Here is an 11,435-nt window from a genome sequence, read left to right as displayed (position 1 = left end):
CAGTCTAGATATAGAATAATCTATAGCTATGTATGGTATTCCATCAAACTACAATCATTGTTGGAGGGAAATGATGTATATGATTACCTCAGATAAGATTAAGAATGAAACCATGCAGTGCACTGTGGAATTGAAAGCTGTTTGTGTGTATTCGGCACTGCCTATTCAGTAGTTGCTCTTCCCGACAAAACAAAAGGAAAAAACAAACAAACAAACAAACAAACAAACAAACGAGAAGTTGTCAAACAAACTATTAATGTAATATTCAAACACGTTTTTCTGTAGAATTGGATTTGTGCATGTGTTGAAACCGTTCATCACATGTGTTTTATGTATGAGCAAAGGTGGAAACAGATAGCCGAAGTTGTAACGTGATCTCTTCTTCTCGCCATGGCGTTAAATCGCGGTAAAAAAATTGTCCCTGCTCGACTCAAACTTGCTGGGACAATGAACGCAGATTTAACGCTCTCGCAAGGGTGAACCCCGGACTCGATACACTACCTGTCATGCTTTCACACCCACAGAGTCCGCAGAGCGATTCAGAAAATCTGCCAGCAGTACGCCACGGAAGTCGATAGATGGAGCACGCTGCTTCGTGAACGAATCATTCCCCGAGTGCATTTCAGAGATACCGAGAAGCACCTTTCAAACACGGGGAGCGACCCCGCAGCCCCCTGGGGAACATTGCGCACTTGCATTGAGTTCTGACGGAGGAGCCGGGAAGGTAGAAATACGTTGATTCCATTGTGGAATGAAGATAGCGCACATATGGTGTGGATCAATAAGCGGACGTATATGGAATTATATCCGTGAAGTAATATGCTTGGCTCGTAGAGAGGGAGAGAGCACTTCACCTCGCTAAGTAAATGAAGAACGGTACATCGCACCGTGATGACTGTGTCGTATACTTTGAGTCAACACACTCAACGTGATCAGCAGACGAGACCAGCCATGATCGTGTGTTTATTAATATCTGCGAAGTGAACTTACTGATCACTATATTTACGTAGAGTGCGAATAGAAATTCGATCGATCAGTTCTTATGATTTTGTTTCGACCTATACGGATATCGGATTGACTTCAAAAGTGACTTTTGAGGAATGGAAATGCGTTCGTATCACACGGTCATGTACGTCGCAAGGACGCATAGTTGATCACTGCTTTATTGTGGCGAGTATGAATTTTAGCGACACAGGTAGTATGCCGTTCTACTTGCACCGTCTATACTTGCACCGTCTATAATATCTGCCTGTCATAGAGCTGTAGCCTAATTCACGTATGACTGAACAGCAGAGGTTGTTTTTCCCCGCAAAACCAAACAGTACATTATATCTGATGGAACGAACTTTTTGAATAGACGGCCGGGTGACGCTAGAGAGAGCGAGCTGCTTTTTTCACAGCACTAGACCTTGCCAGTGAAGGCCTACGCCATGCTTCATGAAATGAGTTCAAGTGGCACTTAGGGAACTTTGTTGCGACGATGATCAATACATTCATACAGAGTTTACGCCATGTCACTTTCTTGCCATGTGAAGTTATGTTCAGGCAGACAATCGGGTCTAACGAGCACACACCACCACAGTGACAATTAAATCTTTATCTAAGGGCATGCTTGGCGGTACTCTAAGCTTCAAGTGATGTTCTTTGTGCAATGAGTTGTAATTATATTAAAGCTGTGGTAGTCTCGGTGTTTTAGCCACGAACATTTTGCACAGGATGTGTCATCCTTTCGTCTGGAGATCCACTTAGTGTGAACCTGTGATAGAAAAGCAACGCGGAAGTTGTGAGCCACTTATCTAGGTAACACAGTCTGCATGCCTCTGATCGCCGTAAATTAGCTCCCCGTGTGTGTGCTACATGCTTTCGTGTCGGAAATAGCCTATTTCACCTTGGTCAATCACCCGTGTGTTCTCAGGTACGCCAATTAAGATCATGAATGAGTTTACTATTGTTGCTAAGATTGTCCCTCGGGGAGAGGGAGAGAGAGAGGGGGAGACAGTGTTCCTTGCCCAGTGGACCTGTTTCGTGAGCATCATGAAATGTGTTCACAGAAAAAGTACATACTTGAAATCAGACGAGTTTGTGACCATAAATTGCCTATTATGTAGCTCTTTACAGAAGAAGTATAGGCCTACAAAATCATGAAACACTGTGTGGCGGTGTTTTTACAACACTGCGCGAAGGAGATGTATATAAATAGACGCAGATAGTCACAGCCTAGGAACAGAACCATTGCTCACTTTATTACTAAAGAATCAGTGCAGCGTGGTGACACAAATATCTTCCTTTTGTTACAAAAGATTGATTCCTTTTGGTGCCATGATCCAACGTGAGCCACTGGGCGGAAAGTAGCGAGTGTGCACGCTGTTTAAAATGATAAAACTTTTGGTGAACGTGTGTCATTTACCCTTCCTACATCGAGCTATTAAACTTAATAATTTAATCACCACACAGTGTCAAATCGAGAGACCGGATGCAAGACCCGGAAATACCCCGTCGTCTCAAATACTTCGTACGTAAAGTTCAAAAGTTGAAGGGTTGAAACAGCCGCGTGCCTAGCTGTGTTAAGAACCTTGACCTTACCTCTATTTCCACTAGGTGTAGTTCCGCAGCAGTCGAATTGCTGCAAGCTGCTTTTAGTCAGCCGTTCAAAATAATTCTCAGCCATATTTCTCCTCTGATGTTTCTTGATAATTATAATGTTATAGCAAACGAAGCTCTTGTGGATTAACCCTCTGCTTTTAGAAATCTGGACGATACTGTAACAAATCTATGGGGATGTTCAAATCCTGTAGGAAACTGGTTAAACATTACAGTGGCCTTTCAAATTATTTCGTCTCTTTCTAGCTATCTCTGGACGCTCTTGATGTCTACCCTTGTCTGCTGTTTACTTGTCCATTTCCTCACGTAATAAAGTTTTTGTCGTGAGATGGACATTAAATGAATTAAGTTTTATGTGTATCACTTTGTTTCCAAAGTAGCCCCAGCGAATTTGGGAACTATGAGACGCTCCCTTTAAGCAGTGAGCTGAAAATCAGGAAATGTGATTTATGCAGCAGGTGTACCATATTAATGCATACATGGACACTAGCACGCGTGTTTACTTCTACATCCATGGACAGGCGCGCCGGAAGCAGTTTTGGATTGGGGGGGGGGGGGGGGGCAAACATTGGAGGGGGCTCAAGATTAGACCATGCATATGTTACACAATATACACATACACACACACACACGCACACACATCTATTATTTATCTATATATGTATATATATATATATATATATATATATATATATAAAGTGGCGTACGGTGGGTCGAAACATGGGGGGAACCATAGAGTAATTTTGACGGTCTGTATGCTTGTGCGTGTGTGCGTGAGCAATAATGGGACTACAATACATTACGGAATGTGATACATTCAACAACGCAGTCATTGAGGAACATTGTAAGTTTTCCTTACATGGATTATGGAATGACGGTGTGAAACGATCGACAAATTATATACTGTCAGCAACATAAGGTGAATAGCATAACAATGAAATGCGAGCGAGCGAAGCGAGCGAGCTTGAAAATTTGGATATTCTACAGTTCCAAAACTGGAGTTTTAATTGTAGCTACATATTTCGCTTTGAAATAAATGGGGGCGCATCGGGCGCAACTGCTGGCAATTATTGGCAGCAACATTAGGAGAATGGCATAACGATTCAATGCGAGCGAGCGAAGCGAGCAAGCTTGAAAATTTTGACATTCTACAGTCCCAAAACTGGAGCGAGCTTGAAAATTTTGACATTCTAGAGTCCAACAACTGCCGTCGTAGCTATGTTTTTCGCTTTAGAAATTAAGGGGGAGGCGCACCGGGCTCAACTGCTGGATGCGAGCGAGCGAAGCGAGCGAGCTTGAAATTTTTGACATTTTACAGTCCAAAAGATGCCGTTTGTAGCCATATTTTTTCTTTTATTCATATAATTTGTATATACATATCTATTTTATTTTCTTTGTTTATTCATTTATTTTTATTATCATTATTATTTTTTTTGAGGGGGCTTTTTTTTTTTTTGGGGGGGGGGGGGCAAAATGCGTTTCCCCCCCCCCCCCACTTTTTGGATTGGGTGGGGGGGGGGGGCGGCTGCCCCCCCCCCCCCCCCACTTCCGGCGCCTATGTCCCTGGATAGAAAAGGTACAACCATGGAGGTACAAACAAACAGTGTTCCCGTACCTCCATGGTACAACTATACTTTTTAATGAAATCAAGCAAAAGTTGACAGAAATATCTCCCTGGTGTAATTCTAATGTTCTATAATAATTGTCTGCCGTCATATTTCCGTTAATTAGCATGGTTAGTGCATTTCAGTGTCGTAAGTGTTTCTATTTTTGTCTCTTTTCTTTATCTGTCACTCTGTTATACTACAGACTAGGAGCAGAAAGCGAGGATCTGACTGCAGCCGTTCCCAGACCCGTCTGTGCAGTTCACCAGACTACTATATCCGGTTCCCAGGTCAATGCACTCTTCGTCTGTTGTCGTCGAAGCCTTGTTCAGCCATGTTGGAGCGCAGAGTCTGTCGCTTCATCAGGCCGAATTGGCGAAACCTGCTGGCAATTCTCCTACTGATTTGTCCCTTTTACCTCTTTTTATTATGGGCACGAGAAGGTGGTAAAGATGTCAATCCTGTCCTAAAGGAACACTGCATAACAACTAGACCTAGCCTTCTAGAGAGAAGTGCTGACGTTCAGTGCCAGAATGGAGTGTGCACGCGTAAACCGACAGCAAGGCTGCAAAAGAAATTTTACGCGGGTCAATGGGATTCTTGGTCTGTATCTCCAGGACACCACAAACATTACGACGTTAATTGTTCAGGCATTATACACAACAATCAAACCGTCATACGTAGAGCTTACGAATTGATACGGGATGAGAAAAGCAGAGATGCGGTACAGTTACCATGCGACGACAGTGTCCGAAACTGGACGAGAAATTGTAATGACTACAAAAAATCGCGAATGTATCCGATGCAACCATTGACTGACGAGGAGGCGGCATTTCCGATAGCTTTTATTCTCACGGTGCACAAGGAATCAGCGCAAGTTGAACGTCTGCTTCGGGCCATTTATCAACCGCAAAATGTGTATTGTATTCATCCAGATGCGAAAGCAACGAGAGCCTTCCATAACGCCATCCGCGGTCTCGCTGACTGCTTCGACAACGTGTTCGTAACCTCCAAGATCGAAGACGTGCAATACAAAGGATATACTCGCGTCCAGGCTGACCTCAACTGTATGCAAGACCTGATGCCTTACAGCTGGAAATACGTCATTAACCTTTGCGGGCAGGATTTCCCGCTCAAAACAAACTTCGAAATAATGAGGCAACTTAAAGCGTACAAGGGACTCAACGACATTCCAGGAGTCTATCCAGAGCAAAATGAATGGTACGTCGGACGTACGAAATTTAAGCATGTTGTTTCAAACGGGGACGTTGTACGAACAAATAGGGAGAAACCTTTGCCTCCCCATGGCGCGAAAATGTTCTTTGGCAACGCTTATTACGCGGCGACAAAGCAGTATGTGGAGTTTGTCTTAAGGAGCGAAATCGCCAAAGATATTCTTTCATATCTATCGGACTCTCTGAGTCCTGACGAACATTGTTGGGTAACCATTAATCGATATCCAGGAGTGCCAGGCGGTTATCTGAATTCCACGTGGAATTCTGTCGTGCGGTTTATTCGATGGACAAATTCAAATTATTACCCACCCTGCGTGGGGAAGTACGTACGTGCCGTCTGCGTCATCGGCGCCGGATACCTGCCACAATTATCCAGCCAACCACACTTGTTTGTAAACAAAATCCACTACGATTATGACCCAATTACAATACAATGCTTGGAAGAGTTTTTAGATTACCGGACAGTGTTTCCAGATACCATATCGAGGTATATACCTAACTTTCCTGTAACGAATCTTTTCCCATAACAGGTTCCACCAAAGCCTATATAGCTCATTCGAAGTCATTATTGAAGTCTACTGATTACGTTGTAAAATGGGGTTTGCATATATAGGTCACAACATGAATTTTGCAGCTGTTTTTCTTAAATCGATGGGTAAACCAGCAAATGGAAATTTGGTGTTCTGTAAGTGAGGAGTGTGTTCAAAAGTTTTTACGATTCTCTTTAATGATCTGCTACAGTCGTGGTTATGAATTTTGTTCTATTTACTCATCTAGAACTTTAGCCGATACGTAATATTTTATTAAATGCATTTATATTTCATTGTTTATGGAATACGACTGCGGTTATGCCATCGCTAAATATTGGTTAGCGACGCCTCGTTGTAAAGTTTTTGAAGTGTTTATGCACTACGTTATATCTCATTTGTGAATTGCTTCAAAACAATATTTTTAAGCGTTATCCAGGGATCATGACCACGGCAATGAGTGAAACACACTGTCTCTTACACATGGGTTTTCGGGTTTCGGACTGCTAAATCATTGTAGTTCTCGGGCGATTCAATCCCTTAAAATTCTCCCGTCGAACAATTCTAGGTGGATACTGTTATGTTGTCATCCTTGACACAAAGAATAATTCCTTGACAGGTGTGATTCAGCAGTTACGAGACATTTATTCAGGAGCAATACTTGACATAGCTCTGTGCCTATGAGTGTCTCTGAGCTTCTCCACTCAGTTTTACAATTTGGTGTACATCCGAGTATATGTCAATTAGTACATGACATAACAGATGCCATGTCAATCTACAGAAAGACATCCTCAACCGACAACACCAGCACGGTATCTTACTGTTTGACACATCCTAAATCATCCTTACGGAAAACTACAACATTTCACCCAAACACTCAAATGTGTAGTTTCTGTTTCTTTCAGTATTTTCAATAATCACACCTTGTAGTTTATACATTAACCTCCTTTCTGCCAAGGTGCCCTCGTGGGCAGATTAGCGTGGAATAGCCTATCATCGCATTTCATGTTAGGCGGTTTGGGGCATTTCTACTCCTTTTATAAACTCAATTATGCGGATAATAATGTCCATTATTTGGTCGTGAAAACGGAGTGGGACCAGATTTATCCGCACAATTTCGACACCACTATATATTCCGCAATATATTCGCGCCAAGACCAAACTTGGAGTTTGTGAACACAATCCATAGAATGCGCATTATTTCCAAGTGCGATCAATTACATAGTCACCTTTTTCGACACGCACGGTGGACGGGCGTGTGCAGTTATAACTGCACACGCCCGTCCACTATACCATGACGATTATCCGTCTTTTCCAGGTTTGTTTCTTTTGTTTGTTTATCTGTATGCACATTAGTTTGTGAACGTAATTTTCACTGACTTGTCACCAAAACTCTTGTATGGCTAATTGGGAGATGTATTTGTGAAAACGCGGTAACAATTTTGTTTTGAATACATCGGTATATACTTTGAGATTTTATCATTTTGAGACTTTACATTAACATTTTGTGTGTCCGATTATTGCAATAATCGAGAATGGTGTCTGGGAAAAGGATTTTCGGGAAAATGGTCAAATTACACAAGTCACCTTCTGGATCTCGTGTGGTCCTGTCCAATTTCATGGTCATTTTCACCATTCATTTTCAATGTTTTAGGAAGTAGATACTACAAACGTGTGCTTTCTTTTGAGTCCTCTGATATTTATATATTACGCGTTCGGTTTGTCGGTAACTTTTATAATTTTGGTTTGGTGCGTGTTTTACTATGTTTTATTCTCTCTTGTGCTCCTTTTATATTTTCGGTCCTTTTATCATTGGTATCTTATTATTTAAACTGCAACATATTTTGTATGTGTGTTCGATTTGCTTTTTAAGGATACATTCTATTTCAACAAGCCTCTGGCTTTCGCTGAATTGTACCTGTTACATTTTGTAAAAATTTTGTACTGTATTTCCAAACATTTATTACTGAATCAAAATGTTCAGTAATGAAATTCCCTCAATTGCTAAATCTTTGTTATATCTAACGTTATAATGTTACGTAATGCTCTAAAAAGGACAGAGTGTTCATGTTTAAACGTAACGTAACAAAGGATAGTGACAATTGGTTCAGACAAATTTAGTCATCCGAGCGAGAATTTATTGTGAATACACAATGATATAATTTCAGTGATCAGGGCAAGACATTTATTTAACATAGGAGTTTATAAATTCCGGCTTTGAGATTTTGCATAAAGGAACTCAGAAGATTTGATTGAATCAGAACAGAATCTAACTCCGTCTATGAAATTTCCAAAATGAAGGGCTTGTACAGAAGTGATTGCCTTAAGAGCGAAAACAGGTTTGCAGCCCAAGAATCTGGGTCCTCACTTCATGTAAGGAGTTAGAAAAGCAATTCTTTCATGGTAACACGAGTTGCTATCATAGCAACTTTCCATGAAATGAAGTCCACGTGATTTCTTTAGCTACAGTTCTTATGGTGAAAGTTCTACGAGGTGAAACCAGGCTGCAGGAATTCAAAGTAGGGCCATAGCTTAAATATGGGCATCATTATCACATCAATAGATATGGATGTATTGAAAAGGTGACTCATCAAATCCTCTCCTTTAGACCGACTCCATTTGCAGGCAAAGTGAGGTTTGGTGTTCAGCATTGCTTCATGGGATTTGGAAAAAAATCATCACAGCGCAGGTACAAAAATTATATACACTACCACACGTACCTGTGTTCGAGTACAAGTTGATTGATAACACTGTTGATAACTGAGATATTTTACGATGTCTGAAAGTGATGGACCAGGGTTTCCATTCACGGAATACTCGTCATACTCTATTTTCCCCCTCCTATTTCTCGTGCTTGTCTTTCCCCGTTTGTTTGTTTGCTTGTTTGTTTGTTTGTTTGTTTGTTTTTACATACTTACTTATTTACTTCAGTACTATAAATGTTTATTCCTTCTGGCAGAAGAATGGGCTAATCCCTGGCGAATTACTTTTAGAATTGCCGTTGTTTTGATGTTATTGCATAGAGTTTTGAATTAGATTCTGGTGCGATAAAAACGATATCATATTTAAATATGAGAAAGAAGTAGGAGGAGGAGGAGAAGGAGGAGGAGAAAAGAGATGATATGCATGTTATCTTGAGATGCACTTGCCACCATCTCTCTTCTTCTTTCTTTCTTTTTTAAACGCAAAATCCTGCTCAGTTTTACGATGATTACGTTGAAATGGTCGGAGAGTTGCATGTTGCATGTTGCCATGAAATAGGGTAGTATACAACTGAAATGGGCGGATATAACTATACTTATCTTGTTTAAAATGTTTGCTCTTTGACATGAACCCAATCATTCGAATGGTATCGAGAAGAAGCATTTTGCATCATCATTTCTTATATCACAACATTAAGTATAACTGCTACAAAAATGTGGTTAGGCTCCTATATCTATTCTTTGTTTTTAACAAGATTACACAAGTGTGTTGTGGTAAGAATATTCTAAAAATTCATGACAACCATAACAACACGTCAATGTTTAGCGGCAGACTAATAGCAAGAATGAATGCGACATGAAAATCGTCTAAGAATGAACGACATTTTGCTCGACGTTCTGGCTGAAATTTATTGCACGCACTCCAGGGATTAATATCTGTGAGTATTATTGGGATACGACTACATCTGTTGTCATGGTTACCTCTTAAGATGACTGAATACGTAAATCACTTTTTTTTTTGCGCAGTAAAGCAACGGATGCTACCCTCGAAATAAAGGAAAATAACAATTTCTAAAGAAAAAAGATCGAATGCTCAAGATGATGAAAGCAGAAACATACATTTAGTTATGACTGTATGATGACCGCTTTACGGATGTCTGAACATAGGTGTTAGATTGATTTGTTCATACGAAATGAAGTTTAACCCTTTAATTCTCGATTGCATTCCTGAGTTGTTCCTATTTTGTCCTGACTCAGGGCAAGTTTCCCGGCTGTTAGGAACAAGCTTTGTTATACAATATCTATTTGGTGTTTGGGCGCTTTTTTCTGCTTATGTCTATTTCAACCATAGCTGAGTGGCTTCAGTATATGGTTACCAATACTTAATTTATGCACTGACATAGCAATGGACCTGACTCATTGCATAACCCATTGGATCATATTTTCTTCATATTTTGGGAGTTCCCCAGTTATGGCCGACATAGGTTGCAGTGTTCAAAAACCGAATAGGTCGATATGTCGGCCAAAGCCTTCGGTGTAAACAGAGATTAGGTGAACTATTCCAGACACATTTGCGTTAGAGAGTGGCACTTTGATGGTGTATGGTCAGATAAAATCCTTCATTAGTGTCTTAATCGATGCATGTCTAAAACAAAAGATTAGAATACAACAAGGCAACTCTTATTATGTCTCATCCATTTTTTTATATTCTATATATGGAGTGAGTGATGGTCTCCTCCGCAATCATGTAGATAGTTCATCTCATCAACCGTAGCCGAACTCAGAATGTTTCAAGGAAAACATGTTCGTCGTCATTTCACCCAGTGAACACTCCATATTCAGAATGTGTTATATATATATGTATACAGTGTGTATGTGTGTGTGTGTGTGTGTGTGTGTGTTGTTCGTGTGTTTGCGTATGTAAAATATTCTTTTACATTAACCGGGATGTGGTTATCATTATTGTGCTTTGTATACAGTTGTGCTGGGCGTCTCCGAGTGTAATCTGAAATAAAGCCTGAAATTTTGATTAAAAATACCAAGTTTGTTTGTTTGTTTGTTTGTTTTTGTGTGTTTATTTGAAACACTACCTTCCCATGACATCTTCATTTTGCAGTTACATCTACTGTAATTTAATATTTAGAAGATGGCCTTTTCTGTTTTAAGGAGATAACTTAAAGGTCCAGTCTACCTTTGGGAGCAGTGTTTTCAAAAATGTTCCAAATATCACATTTGATGTATATGTGTAGGTCAGTTGTATCACAAAATATCCTACCATATGAGATTTTCGCCATTAAGCGTAAAATATAAGGAGACATCAGTGTTTTTATCAGTAAACCGTAACTGTAGACGGTTTAGTCAGGAAACATTTTTATTATAACTATTGTTCACATTTTGTGTATATAACAACACTTACCATCGATTATACGGATTCAAATTTTTGCAGTGGTTGTTTCTATCCCTAACTCACATTTTAGAACTATTTTAAAGCACTAATGCTGGGTTTTTGTTTCATCTGCAAATGGTAAAGTATGCCTTTAAATAATTCTGTTTTTTTTTTCTAATTCGAAATCAGTTTAAATACATCACTCGTGTATAGTGTGTTTGAATAAAATATATTTTTTAAAGTGCAACTTCTTACATGACTATGTATATAAGCAAATTTTTCTCGGTAGCATTGAATTGATTCCTCTTCAAGTACTTTATATGAAGATAGCTTGATCCTCTGATGGAGTGCTCAATGACAGCTTTTAGATTTTTTCTTCT

At 39.9% G+C, this 11,435-nt stretch overlaps 1 protein-coding gene across 2 annotated transcripts; it reads left to right on the top strand.

Annotated features, from left to right (window-relative positions):
• The first annotated feature begins 552 nt into the window (after positions 1–552).
• LOC139727053 (N-acetyllactosaminide beta-1,6-N-acetylglucosaminyl-transferase-like) lies at positions 553–7,205 on the top strand. Of its 2 annotated transcripts, none has more exons than XM_071638043.1 (2): positions 553–1,195; positions 4,411–7,205. In XM_071638043.1, exon 2 carries the CDS (start codon positions 4,540–4,542, stop codon positions 5,965–5,967), a length of 1,428 nt encoding a protein of 475 aa, XP_071494144.1. In that variant the 5' UTR covers positions 553–1,195; positions 4,411–4,539; the 3' UTR covers positions 5,968–7,205. The 2 variants fall into 2 exon arrangements, with proteins under 2 accessions (XP_071494144.1, XP_071494137.1); XM_071638036.1 differs by having other exon boundaries at positions 553–1,915.
• Positions 7,206–11,435: the final 4,230 nt, after the last annotated feature.

The sequence above is a fragment of the Diadema antillarum genome, unplaced genomic scaffold (assembly GCF_040938485.1).
Source record: "Diadema antillarum isolate AM-2024a unplaced genomic scaffold, OU_Dant_1.0 scf00000017, whole genome shotgun sequence".
NCBI lineage: Eukaryota > Metazoa > Echinodermata > Echinoidea > Diadematoida > Diadematidae > Diadema > Diadema antillarum.
This window is presented reverse-complemented; position numbering and strand designations above follow the sequence as displayed.